The sequence below is a fragment of the Sebastes fasciatus genome, chromosome 9, assembly GCF_043250625.1.
Source record: "Sebastes fasciatus isolate fSebFas1 chromosome 9, fSebFas1.pri, whole genome shotgun sequence".
Taxonomy (NCBI): domain Eukaryota; kingdom Metazoa; phylum Chordata; class Actinopteri; order Perciformes; family Sebastidae; genus Sebastes; species Sebastes fasciatus.
The window spans coordinates 34,580,358-34,600,002 of NC_133803.1; the positions used below are offsets into that span (position 1 = coordinate 34,580,358).

The following is a 19,645-nucleotide window of genomic DNA, read 5'->3' on the forward strand; positions in this document are numbered from 1 at the left end:
TTATTATTATTATTATTATTATTATTATTTATTTTATTTATTATTTATTTATTTTATTTTTTTATGCTTGTTTTAGGCATGTTTGTGAGTCTGTCTGTAAATGTTACTTGTTTGTGATAAAAATTTTAAAAAGAAATTAAAAAAAGAAAGAAATGTATAATAAAAACTAAAAACAGAGACCTTTAAAAAAGGGATTATTTTTTTTTTGTTTATTATTATTTATTTATTATTATTAATTTAACATGTGCCAGTATCCTAGTGGTGCATAATAAGGATCCTGATCTATAAATATAAGTGAACACAATGTCTCCCTCTAGTGCAGGTATGAGCAAACTACGGCCCGTTGGGCTTTTTAATCCGGCCCGTCGAATATTGGTCAAAATTGTCCAAATTATAGTAAAGACCGCATTCATTTTGCCTTTTTCCTGCAAAACCCGGCGTTTCAGTTGATCCCACTCCCCAGTACGAACACTCTAATAGCCCTTATTTAAAAAATTAAAATCTATTTCGACCTCACTCTGACCGTCACCACGGTCTGCACCTTGAATGAAGCCATTCTTCTTCCTATCAGCGAGACCATAATGCATAGTTACTTCTTTCAGCTGGTTTGCAAGTTAAGTTTTCTGTAACTCCCTTCGTACACGTGCGTAATAGAGTAGTATTATTTACTTCTATAGGCTCCGAAAACAAAATCCGCTGTGTGTTATAGCTCACCCGGTAGAGCGGGCGCTCTTACCGCGGTAGGCCGGGGTTCGAATCTACCTTTCTGAACTTTTTATTTAGCCACGGTGTTTGCCTTGTGTTCCCCTTGTGTTTAAAAGGGCGTTTTCATTTTCTTTTTTCATATATTACTGTTTTCCCCTTAAACCTCTGTGCGCAGTAGGTGGGATTGGTTTAGAATTGCCACAACCAAACTGACACCAAACTTTAATGCACTGGCAAAAAAGGGTGACCAACAACACTGTTCCCACTGAAATGAAATGTAAGTTTTCTTTACTTTTTAGTTAATGGCTTTTACTTGTAATTTATATTAGTTCACACAAACACTCTCCATCCATCTGATACTGGCCCGGCCCGTCTGTCAAATTTTAAAACTCATTGTGGCCCCTGAGCCAAAAAGTTTGCCCACCCCTGATTGAAAGCATGATTGCTGAAACGCAGAGCAGACAGACGGTCTACCTGGACGTCATGGATCACCTGCTGCTGCTGTGGAGCTCAGGTAGAACTCTGCTTTAAACATGATGTGTTATTATTCACACCTTTATATTGATCTTTAAATCAGAGAACAAACTGATCACACACACCAACATCAAGTTTTTATTCACAGCTTCAGACCCACTGAAACATTAAAATATCCTCCTGCCGTATGTCGTATCTCAGCATCATTTTACAGCTAAGAGTTTTAGGGACGCTCCAACAGGAATCGACAGAACCTGAAGAGACTTTTGGACTGTTGGACGGACTAAACAAGACATTTAAAGACGTCACCTTAGACTCTGACAGACTGTGCTGCACATGTTTCACTGTTTCCTGATGTTTCCCTTCCTCACTGATTGATTCCATGAATAACAGAACGGACAGATTCATCAACTATTGGTATAACGGTTAGCTGCAGCGGTAGTTCAGTCTGCTCTTAAGGACTCTCTGCTAAGGTCGACTCATTTAACCTGGAAACGATAAGAACACTCTGACAGCATTAATCTGACAGCAGCATCTCAGCCTGCCCTGGTTGTCACGGTAACAGAAACCACAGTGCTAGAATCAGTAATCTGTCAGCAGCTTCTTATCAACACATCAGTTCCACAGACACGCAGCTCAGAAGAGTTAACGACTACTACTAGAGTTCACAGTCTGTAAAGATCATCTTTAATGGACAGAATTTAACAAACGCAAAGGCTGCAACAAAGAGACTCAAAACAACCACAATAAGTTATAAAACAACCTCAAAGACACTCAAACACAATAAGTAGCAGTGTTAGGGGTAGCCTATAGATTGAAAGCATGATTGCTGAGGAGGATGACATTTCATTATATTATATTACATTATATTACATTACATTACACTACATTATATCATATTATACAGGGACATCTCTACAAGTATTAACCTTAAAGAGGGGAAATAAGTCAAAGCCATACTGGACAAACGTGAGTTTTAACAGTTCCTTCTGATAAATGAATTATTTTCTATCAGGTCAGTAATTCAGTTCATGTCAGCCTACGGTGCACACTCGTCTCCTGAGCGTCTAGCAGCGATTAGAGATTAACTATCCAGATTCTAAGTAACTGGAGACTAAACTTTATTTTTCTACTCCTTGTACATCATAAACCCTTTAATATAATAACGACTGGTTGAAATCGGTTGAGGAATGTAGACGTTATAGTGCTTTTTATCCAGAAAAACGGCAGCTCCCCCGTTCACTAGTACAGGGTTACAGGCCAGTCTGGCCAGGTCCATGAAGGCGCCACGTTGACGTATCACTGCAACGGCCTGAAGCGTCCAATGCGGCGTCTATGTATATAGTTCTATGGGAGATTTCATGACTCGCTGGGCGAGCCGACCCAGTGTGCCCGACCCTACTCTGCCTCTGTTTGGCTATACCCTTTGTGACGGCCCCTCTGTGTTTGGATCTTGTACTGTGTTTGCTTTCTCTCATCAGGGCTGCAGACCTGATGAGGCTAATCAGCAGCATGAGACACACCTGGGCCAGATGTGCTACCTGCTTAAAGCCAGAGCCTGCAGCAGTCTGGGTCCGGCAGACCTCCTTGCACATTTCACCTTTGTTAAATGGTTTTGGTTCTTTGTCTTTGTTTTACAGCACAACATCCATGCAGCACAATTTCACACATCCCCTCCCTACACTACTGACTCTACAGACTCCTCCCAGACATTCTTTTGACTTTTTACAGTTTTAGGTTAATAAATCTCTTTATTTATTCAGTATACCTGCGTGTCTCCCGTTTTTGTCACAGCTCTAGAGCCGGGCTGTGACACCTTCCAGACGTCTGCTAAACGCTAACATCTATAAACGATTCTTTTCTCACACACTATGAACATTGTTTTAACGTTTGTATAATGCTAACCAGAGCAATGAACTAGAAAGGCCCGAATATTGGCAGTTTTATGAAAATTGATGTTGAATCAAAGTGACTTTAATAATGAAATAGCATACGAAACGTTGGTCTGTTTCATTGCTGCTTTGGTGCTCGGCCCTCGGGTATCTTCGGACCGAGTACCTTTGGACTACGGGAACAAAAACGTGAGCTGCCGGGTCTAGCATGCTCTCTTTCTCCTTCTAAACACATAGACATGTAAACTGAGAGAGATTTACTCAGTGATGCAGCCTACATACAATTCTCTCCAATATTAGCTAATAGTTAGTTTAGATCAGTAAATGTCTCAGTTCATGAGGCCGGCCACCCACGTTTTCTTTTTCTAAAAGGTTTGCATCCTGACCTGAGATGATCTTTAAATCAGAGAACCACCTGATCACACACACCAACATCAAGTTTTTATTCACAGCTTCAGACCCACTGAAACACTAAAATATCCTCCTGCACCATGTCGTATCTCAGCATCATTTTACAGCTAAGAGTTTTAGGGACGCTCCAACAGGAACCGACAGCTCTGAAGAGACTTTTGGACTGTTGGACGGACTAAACAAGACATTTAAAGACGTCACCTTAGACTCTGACAGACTGTGCTGCACATGTTTCACTGTTTCCTGATGTTTCCCTTCCTCACTGATTGATTCCATGAATAACAGAACGGACAGATTCATCAACTATTGGTATAACGGTTAGTTGCAGCAGTAGTTCAGTCTGCTCTTAAGGACTCTCTGCTGTGGTCAACACATTTACATGGAAATGATAAGATCACTCTGACAGCATTAATCTGACAGCAGCATCTCAGCCTGCCCTGGTTGTCACGGTAACAGAAACCACAGTCCTAGAATTAATAATCTGTCAACAGCTTCTTATCAACACATCAGTTCCTCAGACACGCAGCTCAGAGGAGGATAAATATCATGTGTAAAACTAAAGAAGAGTAAATGATGAGTGAAGCTGCAGCTCTTCCAGTGAGGACAGCACACACAGAGCAGAGAGACGGTCTACCTGGACGTCATGGATCACCTGCTGCTGCTGCTGCTGCTGCTGCTGCTGCTGTGGAGCTCAGGTAGGACTCTGCTTTACACATCATGTGTTATTATTCACACCTTTATATTGATCTTTAAACCAGAGAACCACCTGATCACACACACACCCTTATATATATCTATACTAGTAGTACAACCTCATACTATACTAGCAGTACGTACTAGTAAGATGTGATTTCCAATAATAAATATATTCATACATTTGCATAAAGCAGCATATTTGTCCACTCCCATGTTGGTAAGAGTATTAAATACTTAACAAATCTCCCTTTAAGGTTCATTTTGAACGGATAAAAAATGTGTGATTAATTTGTGATTAATCATGATTAAATATTTTAATTGATTGACAGCCCTAATTTAAAGGAAAAAAAGGATTTGTGTGGCCCTACGCAGCTGCATATTCAGCGTATCGGGCGGGCCGACGCTGATCACCTCCACACACATCACATCACATCACATCACATCACATCACATCACCTACACACTCAAAGGAAGAAAAGGCAAAAAGGGAACATGGATGCTGTAAAACCGTACACATTAAAATTGATTAAAATAGTTAATCTGGATTAATCACAAATTAATCACACATTTTGTATCCGTTCAAAGTGAACCTTAAAGGGAGATTTGTAAAGTATTTAATACTCTTATCAACATGGGAGTGGACAAATTGTGCTAATTTATTTATACTGTATATATATATATTTATTATTGTAAATCAATTAACAACACAAAACAATGACAGATATTGTCCAGAATATTGTCCTAATTTTCATAACTAAGTAGAAATGTATAAAGAAAAGAAAACAGAAATAAATAAGTTTGGGGAAATAAATAAGGAAGAAAATGCAAAGGGAAAATAAATATATACAATTTAATAATTTATAAATTCATTTATTAATTTAAAATAATAGAAAATAAATGTAAAAATAAATAGATCAATTTAAATGTCAATAAAATGAATACATAAATACTAGGACTGTCAATCAATTAAAATAGTTAATCATGATTAATCACACATTTTTATATCCGTTCAAAATTAACCTTAAAGGGAGATTTGTCAGGTATTTAATCCTCTTATCAACATGGGAGTGGACAAATATGCTGCTTTATGCAAATGTATGTATATATTTATTATTGTAAATTAATTAACAACACAAAACAATGACAGACATTGTCCAGAATATTGTACTAATTTTCATAATGAAGTAGAAATGTATAAAGAAAAGAAAACAGAAATAAATAAGTCAAGGGATAAGGGCCCCCTTTGAAAACGGACATGCCTTTTCCTTATGTGTTCTAGTCTCATATGATACCTGTATCTTCACTCCAGCTTTAAAACTGAGCCGCTACAACCTTAAAATCAAAGTTGTGTTAATGCATTAAAGAAATGAATGGCACTAAAACATATTTGCTTTAACACATTAACTTTGACAGCCCTGGTTATAATCTTTAATATTTTCACCAAATCAAACCAAGTGTTTGATTCTACCTTTAGTCAGTTGTTATTGCTGTAGTCAGTGGAGCCGTATGTGTACTCAGTAATGATCTCTCTGGGCGGTGGGCTTCATGGTTAGTGACTGAGTCCGCCATAGATTCAGACTCATGACACATTGAGAGGAAACGATGCAGCACGTTATCAGTGATGCTGTTTGTAAGCTGCTCTGATTGATATCAGCCTCACTGTCTCCTGTTCACTCTCCTACAGCCAGATCTGAGCTGCATAGACTTACTGCTAATGCTAACACAACAATTCCTGCTGCTGCTGCTTCACATTAAAACACCTCAACTGGACAAACACAGTGGACTTTTATTGTGAAGCAGCCACAGGAAACCCAACGTATTCATCACTGAGGACAAAAAAAAGGAGAGACCATAGACATATATATGTCTATATATATATATATATATATATGTGTCTATATATATATATATATATATATACATAGACATGTATACATAGACATATATAAATTACATAGACGGGCTCCTAAAAATCAGGGAAAGGGCTATAAATTAACGAAATTTTAAGATGATCGAGGGGGCCGAAAACTGGAGCTCTGGCCCTTTCCCCCGCGGAGTTATGATATTTCAAAGTTTTCCCAAATTGTCTGCGCTCTCAGCGCAACCCTTCATCTGTCCACCAGATGGCAGGCTCTTTGGGTATTGACATTGAACGGGGTTGTCCTTAATCATTCGGGTATTGCCATCGGACGATGCCCAAAATATGACCTTAATTGGTTAAAGGTCAAGAAAGGTCAACGCGTCCACTGGTAATACATTAACATTGACATTTTCTGTGTTTATATTTCCAAAACCATTGATTTGTTCCTTCCCTAGAGGCGGAGCTTCCCGTGTGCCAAGTTTGAAGTAAATCAGAGAAATTTGATAAAATGGCTCAAAACACTCTGAGAGACAGAAATCCAATTCCAAGTCGCTACGATTGGCCGAGGTATTGCCATTGGACAAGGTCCACTCGGCATGCCTGAAGCTCTGCAGTAAGGTATGTGAAGTGGACTTGATTTGTCCACTTCACATACCTTACTGCAGAACCTCGGGTATGCCGAGTGGACAGAGGCCATATCTACAAAGTGCCTTGGGCAAGGAGGCTGAAAGCTACAGGGCTAGTTCCTGGAGGCCAAGGCACCAATCGCTGCATCGGGCTGAAGCGTCCAATGCAGCGTCTATGTATATATTTCTATGGGAGATTTCATGACTCAAGCGGCCGAAATGGGTTTCCTCAGGAGGGTGGCTGGCGTCTCCCTTAGAGATAGGGTAAGAAGCTCAGTCATCCGTGAGGGACTCGGAGTAGAGTCCTTGCTCCTTTGCGTCGAAAGGAGCCAGTTGAGGTGGTTCGGGCATCTAGCACGGATGCCTCCTGGGCGCCTCCCTTGGGAGGTGTTCCAGGCACGACCAGCTGGGAGGAGACCACGGGGAAGACCCAGGACTAGATGGAGAGATTATATCTCTACTCTGGCCTAGGAACGCCTCGGGATCCCCCAGTCAGAGCTGGTTAATGTGGCCCGGGAAAGGGAAGTTTGGGGTCCCCTGCTGGAGCTGTTGCCCCCGCGACCCGATCCCGGATAAGCGGTTGAAGATGGATGGATGGACTGGGCGTGCCGACCCTCTATGCCCGACCCTACTCTGCCTCTGTTTGGCTATACCCTTCCAGATGTTCCAGGCGTCTGCTAAACGCTAACATTAGCCTAGCTATAGTGCTAACCAGCGCAATGAACTAGAAAGACTGAATATTGGCAGTTTTATGAAAATTGATGGTGAATCAAAGTGAATTTAATAATGAAATAGCATACGAAAATTGTAAAAAACGTACCGTCGTTGGTTTGTAGTGGCCAAACGGCGGTACTACAACATCCGTGTCCATCACGTGATGCCATTGGGACGATTTTTAGTAGTTTTGTTCTACAAAAGAACCTAGATATTGCTACTGATGGATAATACACACCAAGTCAAAGTTGTGACAAGCATTATTGTGTGATTAGTTGAAGAATCACACAAAATACCAGTTTTGCAGTGTTGTTTTTTGCACAATTTATTTTTGAAATTGGCAAGTTTCTGAGAAATAAAAAGGCAGCTGGCCATAAATAACAAATTATAACTTTTTTAAATATAAAAACTCCACAATCTTATACACACTTTATTCTGCTTTCATGACATAATTTACCACACCGCCTTTATTAGTGCACAGCGGACTGGAGTAGATCCTGAAATTAGCACCGCTATGTACTGAATCCACAATCATGAAATACTGAAAGATTCACTTATTGTTCTGCGTACTGCCGACTAAATGAAGGATTAAGTTTGCAGACTGTAAACACTGAAGTATACTCAAGCAAGACGCATCACATGACTGATGGCCGGGCCGGTCTCAAGGCACCCTGTCAGCGGCTCCGTCACATCTCCAAAACCGTTGCAAGACATTTCCAAACAGGCGTTATTTGGATAAACTGAACACATCTTGGGAATCTAAGTTTACTTTCTCGCATTAATACATATTAAAACTAAATAAAGTGACATATTAACAGCTTTTATCTCACATGACTGACGGCCGGTCTCAAGGCACCGCGCCAGCGGCTCCGTCACGTCTCCATAAATATACTTAAACAATAAATATTTGTGTATTTCTACAGGACTCCAGGCTGAAGAAAATCACAACTCAACAGGTAAATAAAAAAAGAGAAATAAAGAAATAAAGTCAAGTCTCAGTTTAATCTTTTCTTAAATTCACCTCTTTTACTGACGACTCTCTTGTTTCTGTTCAGAGTCCGTCAGGTTGGTGGGAGGAGACAGTCGCTGTGCAGGAACACTGGAGCTGAAACATCAGGGAGACTGGAGACCAGTGGGTAACTATTACTCTGACTGGACCCTGAAGGCAGCAGCTGCTGCCTGCAGAGACTTGGACTGTGGCTCTGCTGTTTCTGTAGAACAGAGAGAGGAGTCCTCACAGAGATCTGTGTGGTTGATCAGGTCTGTCTGTGTTCAGTCTGGATCTGCTCTGAGGGAGTGTGCAACATCAGGTTACTCTAACTCCATCCTGAATCTCACCTGCTCAGGTAAGCCCATCAGTGACATCATCAGTGACATCATCTATGACAGTAATGTACCCATAATGACTCACACATGCAGCAGCTAGAATCCCAGCAGACTGTCTCCAGCAGCCATGATGGAGTCTGTTGATCTGCTGCCTCCGTAAATCAGCTGCTGAATGCACCAAGATATATATCTGTAGATGTGAAATAGGCTTGTCGCGGTAGTCGGTGTTACATGGTGGTCGGGCACACACCGATTACATTACGTCCCCACCGTCCCCACCGTCCCCACCGTCCCCACCGTCCTCACCCTCGTCTTGCTTTTTATACAGTAATAAAACCCATTTACTTTATGTTGGTGTGTCAGCGGCATGTTATCAACAGATAGTCAGACGACGGACGCTACGATCTGAAAGTGAATTCATCTGCTCCGTAAGGAGTCAGCTCAGAGTAGCAGGAGTCAGGTTTCACACACGACAAGACGATGGCGGAGGATTTGGTGTCGAAGCGAAAAGCAAACGCACCTATTTGGCAATATTTCAGATTTAAACCCAAATGCTGTGATGGATCCACAACGTTAATGAGGTAATCTCCGTGAGGAGGACAGAGCGGTCACAGCCGGTGTGTGCGGCGCAGCGGCGCCAGGTAGACCTCTACAGCTCCTCAACAAAAGCTCTACTGGAGAGGCGAGACACACCGCCACCCGGCGGTAGAGATCAGAGTCAGCACGCTACACATGTTGACCGTACTCTGTTCTTGTAAAATGTCCGGTGTAATACATGTCTGCTGCTTCAGGAGTCCCCTCGGCCAACCAGCAACCAGCCTGAAAGGACTCCTTCTTCAGCTTTACAGCTTTCTGGAGATGAACTCATGTTGGAACTGTTCTGAGTCCAGTTGGAATCACTGAATTGTTGTTAATGACATCTTTTTATTGAGTGTCTGGTGTCTTTTATCTCTCTCTATTTCATCTTCTATCATCTCTCCAGACTCTGTCAGGCTGGTGAATGGGACTAGTCTGTGCTCAGGCAGACTGGAGGTGAAGACTAACCCCTCTAACCAGTGGTGGTCCTCAGTGTGTGAAGCTGACTTTGACCAGCAGGATGCAGAGGTGGTCTGTAGGGAGCTTGGCTGTGGGGCTCCTTCAGTCCTCCAGGGGGCGCTCTATGGAGACGTGGAGGCTTCAATGTGGACCAAAGAGTTCCAGTGTGGAGGAACTGAGTCTGCTCTCCTGGACTGTAGAAGCTCAGGCTCAGACAGAAACACCTGCTCACCTGGCAAAGCTGTTGGACTCACCTGCTCAGGTAGAAGAGGAGCTGTAGCTCTGATCTGGTTCATTTCTGTTCTAATGAAACTCACTTTATTCTTTTACTGACGACTCTCTTGTTTCTGTTCAGAGCCTGTCAGGTTGGTGGGAGGAGACAGTCGCTGTGCAGGAACACTGGAGGTGAAACAGGGAGACTGGAGACCAGTGGGTAACTATTACTCTGACTGGACCCTGAAGGAAGCAGCAGCTGCCTGCAGAGACTTGGACTGTGGCTCTGCTGTTTCTGTAGAACGGAGAAAGGAGTCCTCAGTCAGATCTGTGTGGAGGATCAGGTCTGTCTGTGTTCAGTCTGGATCTGCTCTGAGGGAGTGTGCAACATCAGATTACTCTAACTCCATCCTGAATCTCACCTGCTCAGGTAAGCCCATCAGTGACATCATCTATGACATCATCTATGACAGCAATGTTTCCAGTATGTTCCTTCCTCCGTCACAGTGACAGTCGGTGGTTTCCATTGGACTGAACTGTAAAGTTATCCAGGACAATGACATCCTAAAGTGTAGAGAAGTGTATGGAGAGCTGTTTTAACATTTAATAGCTCAGCTTGACTATCAAGAATTAACATTAGAGATATCTACAACTACATTCTGACTAGTCGTAATCACATTGTGACTAGTCAGAGTTCTTATTCCAGATATCTATAACCTCATTGTGACTAGTCCAAATGATAGTTAGAAATATCTGTAATGCAGTTCTGACTATCCTAAATAACAGTTACAGATATCTCAAACCTCATTATGACCAGTCAGAATTAAATTGTAGATATCTGTAATGAGAAACCCCATACACATGAATGGTAAAAGTAGTTTTAATCGTACTAGTCTAAATGTAATTACAGATATCTAGAATTAGAGTTATGACTAGTCTAAATGTAAATACAAATATCTATAATTAGAGTTATGACTAGTCTAAATGTAATTACAGATGTATAGAATTAGAGTTATGACTAGTCTAAACAGCGTTGCAGATATCTCTGATGAATCTCCTGTCCAGCTATTAAATGTTTAAACAGTTTGCCATAGAAGTGGGCTTGTTTCTGAAAGCTTCAAACTCTCCACAGACTGCTGAGCTTCACCTGACAGGACACACCTGTCTGTCTGGAGGCCTTTCCCATTTCACAGTTCCTACATCCTCCATTCCTTTCCTCGCCTCCTCTCCTCGCCTCCTCTCCTCACGTCTTAGTCCCGCCCACCAGAGATGTGAGCTGAGGAGGCGAGGAAGAGACGCGAGGAGAGAGGAGTTGAGGCAACAGGCTTTTAACAAAATGAGACCTCCTCTCCTCAGAGCCGTCATTTTAAAGCCACATCAATTAAATATGACATGTGGCCTCTTTGATACGTCACAGGTGTCTCTGTTCACATTTCTATTTCATCAACATGTGTGTTATTTTAACTAAATTCTATATTCACCCACCAGCAGCTCATTTTATATGAATGTTCCCTTTAAACCAGAAGGCTGGATTTATTCTATTACATCAGGGCTGTGTATTGGAAAGAATCTGGTGATATGATACGTATCATGATACAGGGGTTACCATTCAGTATATCATGATATATTGTCATTTCTTTAAATTTAATTTTATGAAAACTGTCATAGTATAAAGAACACAACATCATATGCATAAAATCTGAGTAAAATAAGTTACTTTTTAATGCAATTAACGTTTATCACAGTCCCTGTAACATCCAACATCATAGCACTACGTTGGCTAACACTTCATTTTACAGCTCCGCAACTTCCATGGTGATTAGGTGATAATTAGCAAGTAACCTATTTGATATTTCTTTAGAATTACTGCTAAATTACCCCAATATTTACCTCAAAATCTATCTAAGACTACTTTATTATAAACATTATTTACTAATTATCTGCTAAAATATCATGTAAAGGTTCAAATAGGGCCCTGAGGCTTGAGAAGAGGCTGTGTGCTGCTAGATAATCGATGGCAGGGACCGCTCTGAACTCCTCCAGTTGGAATCACTGAATTGTTGTTAATGACATCTTTTTATTGAGTGTCTGGTGTCTTTTATCTCTCTCTATTTCATCTTCTATCATCTCTCCAGACTCTGTCAGGCTGGTGAATGGGGCTAGTCTGTGCTCAGGCAGACTGGAGGTGAAGACTAACCACTCTAACCAGTGGTGGTCCTCAGTGTGTGAAGCTGACTTTGACCAGCAGGATGCAGAGGTGGTCTGTAGGGAGCTTGGCTGTGGGGCTCCTTCAGTCCTCCAGGGGGCGCTCTATGGAGACGTGGAGGCTTCAATGTGGACCAAAGAGTTCCAGTGTGGAGGAACTGAGTCTGCTCTCCTGGACTGTAGAAGCTCAGGCTCAGATAGAAACACCTGCTCACCTGGCAAAGCTGTTGGACTCACCTGCTCAGGTAGAAGAGGAGCTGCAGCTCTGATCTGGTTCATTTCTGTTCTAATGAAACTCACTTTATTCTTTTACTGACGACTCTCTTGTTTCTGTTCAGAGCCTGTCAGGTTGGTGGGAGGAGACAGTCGCTGTGCAGGAACACTGGAGCTGAAACATCAGGGAGACTGGAGACCAGCTGGTGACCGTTACTCTGACTGGACCCCTGTCTGGACCCTGAAGGAAGCAGCAGCTGCCTGCAGAGACTTGGACTGTGGCTCTGCTGTTTCTGTAGAACAGAGAGAGGAGTCCTCACGGAGATCTGTGTGGTGGATCATGTCTGAATGTGTTCAGTCTGGATCTGCTCTGAGGGAGTGTGCAACATCAGGTTCCTCTGACTCCATCCTGAATCTCACCTGCTCAGGTAAGCCCATCAGTGACATCATCTATGACATCATCTATGACAGTAATGTTTCCAGTATGTTCCTTCCTCCGTCACAGTGACAGTCGGTGGTTTCCATTGGACTGAACTGTAAAGTTATCCAGGACAATGACATCCTAAAGTGTAGAGAAGTGTATGGAGAGCTGTTTTAACATTTAATAGCTCAGCTTGACTATCAAGAATTAACATTAGAGATCAAATCAAATCAAATCAATTTATTTTTGTATAGCGTCAAATCACAACAGAAGTTATCTCAAGACGCTTTATATGTAGAGCAGGTCTATGACCGTACACCATAGTTTTGAGACCCAACAGGATCCACCAAGCGCACTGTGGCCAGGAAAAACTCCCCGATTACTGGGAAGAAACCTGGAGCAGAACCGGGCGCAGGGCGGGCGGCCATCTGCCGAGACCGGCTGGGGGGACAGATAGATAGAGAGAGAGAGAGAGAGAGATAGAGAGAGAGAGAGAGAGAGAGAGAGAGAGAGAGATATAGAAGCAGCCACAATAGCAGTCTAGCAGCTGTAATAACTAATACAAGTAGGGCTGATAACACAAAACCAATAGTGGTGGATGGAAAGAGTGATAATACAACTATCGGAAAGCCAGCACTGTCCAGCATCTCTCCTCAGTACGTCCATGTGTGTTGGTGTGGGACGTACCTGCGATCGATGCCCGTGCATTGGTTCCTGCAGCATCAGCATGCTTGCTGGGAGCTCTTGATGTCTTTGGCAGTGATTGAGAAGTGTTATTCTCCAGGCTGCCACATTGTCATTAGGTGTTGGAAATCCCTCGTTAGCATTGGTAGTCCCTCGTACAGGCGTAGTTAATTAGGGATGGTAGCAGTTGGTGTCAAGCAGGCACCGACGCGGCAGCAGATGCAGCCACAATACCGGAGACCACCAAGATCCAGGTGAAACCCTGCTCCAAGTGTACCCATGCTCCAGGTATAACCTCGCTCCAGGTGTGACCCCGCTCCAGGTATGACCTCACTCCAGGTGTGACCCCGCTCCACGGTTAGCTGCGAGATAAGGAGGCACAAGGACTCCCGGGAAGGAATGAAGTTAGTAACAACATGGACATGGGACATGAGTATATACAGAAGGAGAGGGGAGCTCAGTGTGTCATAGGAAGTTCCTTATGACAGTGTGTCATAGGAAGTCCCCCGGCAGTCTATGCCTATAGCAGCTTAAGTATAAGCGTTATCAAAGAGGAAAGTCTTTAGCCTACTCTTAAATGTAGAGACGGCGTCTGCCTCCCGGACTGAAACTGGGAGCTGGTTCCAGAGAAGAGGAGCTTGATAGCTGAAGGCTCTGGCTCCCATTCTACGTTTGGAGACTCTAGGAACCTCAAGTAACCCTGCATTCTGTGAGCGCAGTGCTCTAGTGGGGTAGTAGGGTACTATGAGCTCTTTAAGATATGATGGGGCCTGACCGTTTAGCGCTTTGTAGGTGAGGAGGACGATTTTAAAATCTATTCTGGATTTTACAGGCAGCCAGTGCAGAGAAGCTAATACAGGCGTAATATGATCTCTTTTTCTAGTTCTAGTCAGTACACGTGCTGCAGCATTCTGGATCAACTGGAGAGTCTTAAGAGACATTATTGGAGCAGCTGATAATAGGGAATTGCAGTAATCGAGTCTAGAGGTAACAATATTGTAGATATCTACAACTACATTCTGACTAGTCGTAATCACATTGTGACTAGTCAGAGATCTTATTCCAGATATCTATAACCTCCAAATGAGTCCAAATGATAGTTAAAATATAGTTTATAAGATAGTTAGAATTGGGATGTCCTTCAAGATGGAGCGCTGAGATCGATTTCTGGATCACAAGCCGGAGCATCGAGGATCGAGGAGACGAGGTGGCACAAGATCAGGTCCACTTTGTTGAACGGAGGGTCAACAAAAATGAAACGTAAACGGCGGTGCATTGAACACTCTGTTGTGCTACGCTAATGCACTGCCTTTATAATACGGTGGGGTTCGTGCACGTCGCTGCTGATTGGGTAACACCTCTGACACACCCACCAGATGAGAGGAAACGCACCTCAAAGCCTGTTGTGCACCATTTCCAGGAAACACGCCGTTCAACCCGGAAACCGTAGCAAACCAGTGCACGCTGTTTTCAGACTGAACGTGCTCCGGCTCTCAGCCAATCATCTCTTTGTGTTTACAGACCTGCTGCTTCAGCCCAACATCTCTGGGTCCTCCTCCGTGGACCGAGTCTCCGAGGCCCAGCAGCAGGGGTTTCACGTGCTCAGGGGCTCCACCTTCACCATCAGCTGCTCCGTCCAGCCACAGTACCCAGGAGGCTCCTTCCATCTCACCTTCACCTCCTCCACCTCAGCACTCAACTACACCCAGCCAGCTGTCAATCACTCCGCCCACTTCCTGTTTCCTGCTGCAGTGCCCGCCCACCAAGGAAGCTACAGATGTGTTTATCACGTCTATGTTTTTTCTCACGACTTCTTCTCTGAGAGCCGTCTGATCTCTCTCACCGTCGCAGGTAAGCTGACTGTTTACATGCAGGTTTGGAAAATGTGGAAATGATCAGCTGACAACAGAGAAGCTTTCATTCTCTAATCAACGATCGGGCTTATTTTAATAATTAAGGACTTTGATTATTTCATAAGAACTTTACTTAATTTTGTATTTATTTTTTTTTTAAGTTATTTTTTTGGGGGCATTTTCCATTTTTATTCAGAGGACAGTGGATAGAGTCTTGGAAAGGGGGGAGAGAGAGTGGATGCGGAAAGGGCCACAGGCCTGATTCGAACCCGGGCCGCCGCGGTCAGGACCAAGCCTTGATACATGGACGCCCGCTCTACCAACTGAGCTAACCCAGGCGCCCCTTAATTTTGTATTTTAATATTTTCTTTTTCCATAAGAATTTTATTTAATTTTGTACTTACGGAATTTTCTTATTTCATAAGATTTTGCATATTTTTGTACTTAAGGAATTTACGTAATTTTGTGGTTATGAATTTTGCTCATCTTTTTTATAATTAAGGACTTTAATTAATTTGTAATGAAGGATTTTTTTTATTTCATAAGAATTTTACTTAATTTTGTAATTCAGGATTTTTTTTTAATTTCATTATAATTTTCCTTATCTTTGTATTTAAGAAGTTTGATGAATTTTGTCGGAGCCTTCAGAGATCATAGCGATTAAAACATGAATAAAAGTTAGAAGTTTATTCTACGTGGAGATGACGTCACTTTAGGACGTCTGCTCACAACTGATTACAGAGAGAGATGTAGTACTAGTACTTCATTTAAGTAGTACTAGTAGTACTTCATCAAAGTGCTTTAAGGGTTATGACATGTTCAGTCATAATAAGTCTGTGCATGTTGTTGTTTGTGGAATGACACTGTGACTACTGTCATTGTGTTCCACATGTCATATAGTAACCACACTTGTACAAAGTGGATGAATGTCAACAGCAAACAGTCTGCTGGAGGACGGAGCATGTTTGGTTGTAAACATATAAAAGTCTCACTAAAGTCACGTCAGTTGTATTTCTACAGATTAATCTCAGAGGACTTTCTAATCTGTCCAACAAAGAACAGTCTCCGTCCTCAGAGCCTGGATTCACATAAAGAGGATTGAAGAAGTGCTTTTAGATTTCAGGTCACTACAGTTTGTGTTTAATGGGAGCTGTTGGACTCATGATGTCATGTGATGTGATGTGATGACTGTCCATGTGTTTGATCAGATCTAAGGCCTTTCATCATCAGAGCCATCGTCCTGCCGCTGATTCTGCTGTTGGCGAACATTGGCCTTTACTTCTACTATAAGGTACTGACACACGTCTGTTGTTCAGACCGCTGACTGACATGAAGCACTCAGTCTGTGTTTATTGAAGTGAAGAGAGAGGAGTGATGCAGGAAGTCACATCTGTGTGCTGTCATGTGTCTCCAGGGCAAGAGGGGGCAGAGGCCGAGCAGACGGGAGAAGGCTGAGCCGGATTATTATAACCTGGGTGTTCCTGCAGCTGAAGAGGAAGGAGCTCAGGGAGCAGAGTAGCACCTCCAAGGAGCTCATCTCACATCCAGATGGATTTATAACACACAACCCAGCAGCAGCTCATTTTAGACGCATGTTCCCTTTAAACAAGAAGGCTGCTTCTATTCTATTACATCATATACTATATCTGTTTCACTCTCAACATGAAAACCAACAATGTGTTAGTCTCTTGTAGCCCATTGGTTCCTCCTGAAGATGTAAATCTCTAAAAACACCTCACAAACATAAAGTGTCATTGAAAACTAGACTTGAAAGCAGGAATACCGGAGTCCGACCCAGGCCGATCGGGAACAATGCTTTATATTAAATTAAGATAAATGTAGAACATTGATATATATCCTCTAAAGTCTGTATTACCAGTCAAATCTGAAGACAACTGAAGAATGACATCCTGAGATCAGAGTAAAAACATGTCACCGACTGTTGGATCTGTAGATCTGGAGCACATCCAGGGTTGGTGAAGCACATCTGCTGCCACGTTGACAATCTGTTGGTGTTTGTGACTCAACAATATCTATAATGAATGAATCAAAGTCATGTAGCCAGCAAACAAAGGAGAGTATTAAAAACCAGAGGCTGTTTTCACACCAGTTTCATCTGGTTAGTGACACATGAACTTTATGAGCTCACTTTAGCGCTCCCTTGTGGTTCACATGGCTCATTTATTGTTGTGAGCAGGATCACATTTAGCTTATAAAATAACCATAATAATACAAATGGGAGCAAAATATAAGAGTATTAACAGCTTATAGTGTGATGAAGGAATTTTAGTATTTCATTAGAATTTAGCTTAATTTTGTACATAAGGAAAATTTATAATTGAAGATTTTACTTTTACTTTTTTCTAATGAAGGATTTTGCTTATTTCATAAGAATTTCACTTAATATTATAATTAAGGATTTTGCAAATTTTCATGATTAAATTCTTATTTTTTAAGAATGTCACTTAATGCTGTAATAAAGGATTCGATGATTTTCATAATTAAGTAATTTACTTATTTTTTATGAATTTTACTTAATTTTGTAATTAAGGATTTTCTTATTACATAAGTATTTTACTTAATTTTATTTCAGTAGAATTTGGCTAATTTCTGTAAATAAGGAGTTTACTTAATTTTGCACTTAAAGAATGTGCTTAATTTCTATGAATTTTACTTACTTTTACATTTAAGGAATTTATTTAATTTTTTTACTTTGGGAATTTTCTTGATGTTGTACTTAACAAATTTACACAAATTTATAATTGAGGATTTTACTGTTACTACTTTTTTCTAATGAAGGATTTTGCTAATTTCATGATTAAGTACTTATTTTTTAAGAATTTCACTTAATGCTGTAATCAAGGATTTGCAAATTTTCATAGTTAAGTAATTTACTTATTTTTTTAAGAATTTTGCTTAATTGTTTTAATTAAGGAATTTTCTTATTACATAGGAATTTTCCTTAATTTTATTTCAGTAGAATTTGGCAAATTTTTGTACATAAGGAGTTTACTTAATTTTGCACTAAAAAAATGTCCTTAATTTCTATGAATTTTACTTTTTCATTTAAGGAATTTATTGAATTTTGTACTTTGGGAATTTTCTTGATGTTGTACTTAACAAATTTACACAAATTTATAATTGAGGATTTTACTGTTACTATTTTTTTCTAATGAAGGATTTTGCTAATTTCCTAAGAATTTCACTTAATATTATAATTAAGGATTTTGCAAATTTTCATGATTAAGTACTTATTTTTTAAGAATTTCACTTAATGCTGTAATAAAGGATTTGATGATTTTTATAATTAAGTAATTTACTTATTTTTTAAGAACTTTACTTAATTTTGTAATTAAGGGATTTTCTTATTACATAAGTATTTTACTTCATTTTATTAAGAATTTGGCTAATTTCTGTAAATAAGGTGTTTACTTAATTTTGCACTTAAAGAATGTGCTTAATTTCTATGAATTTTACTTTTGTATGTAAGGAATTTACCAAATTTTGTAATTGCGGAATTTTCTTGATGTTGTACTTAACAAATTTACACAAATTTATAATTGAGGATTTTACTTTTACTACTTTTTTTTCTAATGAAGGATTTTGCTCATTTCATAAGAATTTCACTTAATGCTGTAATAAAGGATTTTGCAAATTTTCATGATTAAGTACTTATTTGTTTAAGAATTTTACTTAATGCTGTAATAAAGGATTTGACGATTTTTATAATTAAGTAATTTACTTATTTTTTAAGAATCTTACTTAATTTTGTAATTAAGGGATTTTCTTATTACATAAGTATTTTAGTTTGAAGTATATGTATAAAGAAAAATACAGAAATAAATAAGTGAACGGCTCATACACAGTCATTACAGTAAGTAGGTTTGGGGAAATAAATAAGTGAAATGCAAAAGGAAAATCGTGCAGGAATAAATAAATAAATAATAATGCAAAATAAATAAATAAATGTAAAAATGAATGAAAATAGATCAATGAATAAATAAAAGGAGTAAATAAATAAGGGAATAAATACAAATATAAATAAATATGACAGAATTATCAATTTATGTCACATTTTATCAATTGATTAATGGCTACATTTATTCTTGATATTATTTTTGCTATATTTAGTGGCATATTTATTTATTTTTTATTTTGCCAGGTTCGATCCTCCAGAATGTACACATTAATAATTATAATCCATTAATATATAATACAGGATATACCATGAAATGGGTCGTACTGTATAATGAGTACTTTTACTTCTGATACTTTAAGTACATTTTGGTGATAGAGGTACTTCTTCCACCACTGAA

The 19,645-nt window shown here is 40.3% G+C and overlaps 3 protein-coding genes across 3 annotated transcripts in view; all 3 read left to right on the forward strand.

Annotated features, from left to right (window-relative positions):
• Positions 1–4,096: 4,096 nt before the first annotated feature.
• On the forward strand, positions 4,097–9,169 carry LOC141774621 (CD5 antigen-like). Its single transcript, XM_074647416.1, has 3 exons — positions 4,097–4,177; positions 8,303–8,335; positions 8,435–9,169. The coding sequence occupies exons 1-3, from the start codon at positions 4,126–4,128 to the stop codon at positions 8,803–8,805; spliced, it is 456 nt and encodes a 151-aa protein (XP_074503517.1). The 5' UTR covers positions 4,097–4,125; the 3' UTR covers positions 8,806–9,169.
• The window catches only part of LOC141773563 (scavenger receptor cysteine-rich type 1 protein M130-like), a 37,745-nt gene continuing 22,225 nt past the window's right edge, over positions 4,126–19,645 (forward strand). Inside the window, exons 1-5 of the mRNA XM_074645406.1 lie at positions 4,126–4,177; positions 9,688–10,002; positions 10,096–10,383; positions 12,089–12,403; positions 12,497–12,799. Coding sequence (XP_074501507.1) covers positions 4,126–4,177; positions 9,688–10,002; positions 10,096–10,383; positions 12,089–12,403; positions 12,497–12,799 — 1,273 coding nt within the window. The remainder of the gene's footprint in view (positions 4,178–9,687; positions 10,003–10,095; positions 10,384–12,088; positions 12,404–12,496; positions 12,800–19,645) is intronic.
• LOC141773534 (uncharacterized) lies at positions 14,838–17,746 on the forward strand. The gene is made up of 3 exons (XM_074645381.1): positions 14,838–15,327; positions 16,538–16,620; positions 16,744–17,746. Exons 1-3 carry the CDS (start codon positions 14,853–14,855, stop codon positions 16,846–16,848), a joined length of 663 nt encoding a protein of 220 aa, XP_074501482.1. The 5' UTR covers positions 14,838–14,852; the 3' UTR covers positions 16,849–17,746.

Coding starts and splice junctions, on each gene's coding strand:
- LOC141774621 (XM_074647416.1), top strand. CDS start 4,126: ATGGATCACCTGCTGCTGCTGCTGCTGCTGCTGCTGCTGCTGTGGAGC. Junction 4,178..8,302: donor GCTGCTGCTGTGGAGCTCAG/GTAGGACTCTGC, acceptor GTATTTCTACAG/GACTCCAGGCTGAAGAAAAT. Junction 8,336..8,434: donor AGAAAATCACAACTCAACAG/GTAAATAAAAAA, acceptor GTTTCTGTTCAG/AGTCCGTCAGGTTGGTGGGA.
- LOC141773534 (XM_074645381.1), top strand. CDS start 14,853: ATGAGAGGAAACGCACCTCAAAGCCTGTTGTGCACCATTTCCAGGAAA. Junction 15,328..16,537: donor GATCTCTCTCACCGTCGCAG/GTAAGCTGACTG, acceptor GTGTTTGATCAG/ATCTAAGGCCTTTCATCATC. Junction 16,621..16,743: donor GCCTTTACTTCTACTATAAG/GTACTGACACAC, acceptor ATGTGTCTCCAG/GGCAAGAGGGGGCAGAGGCC.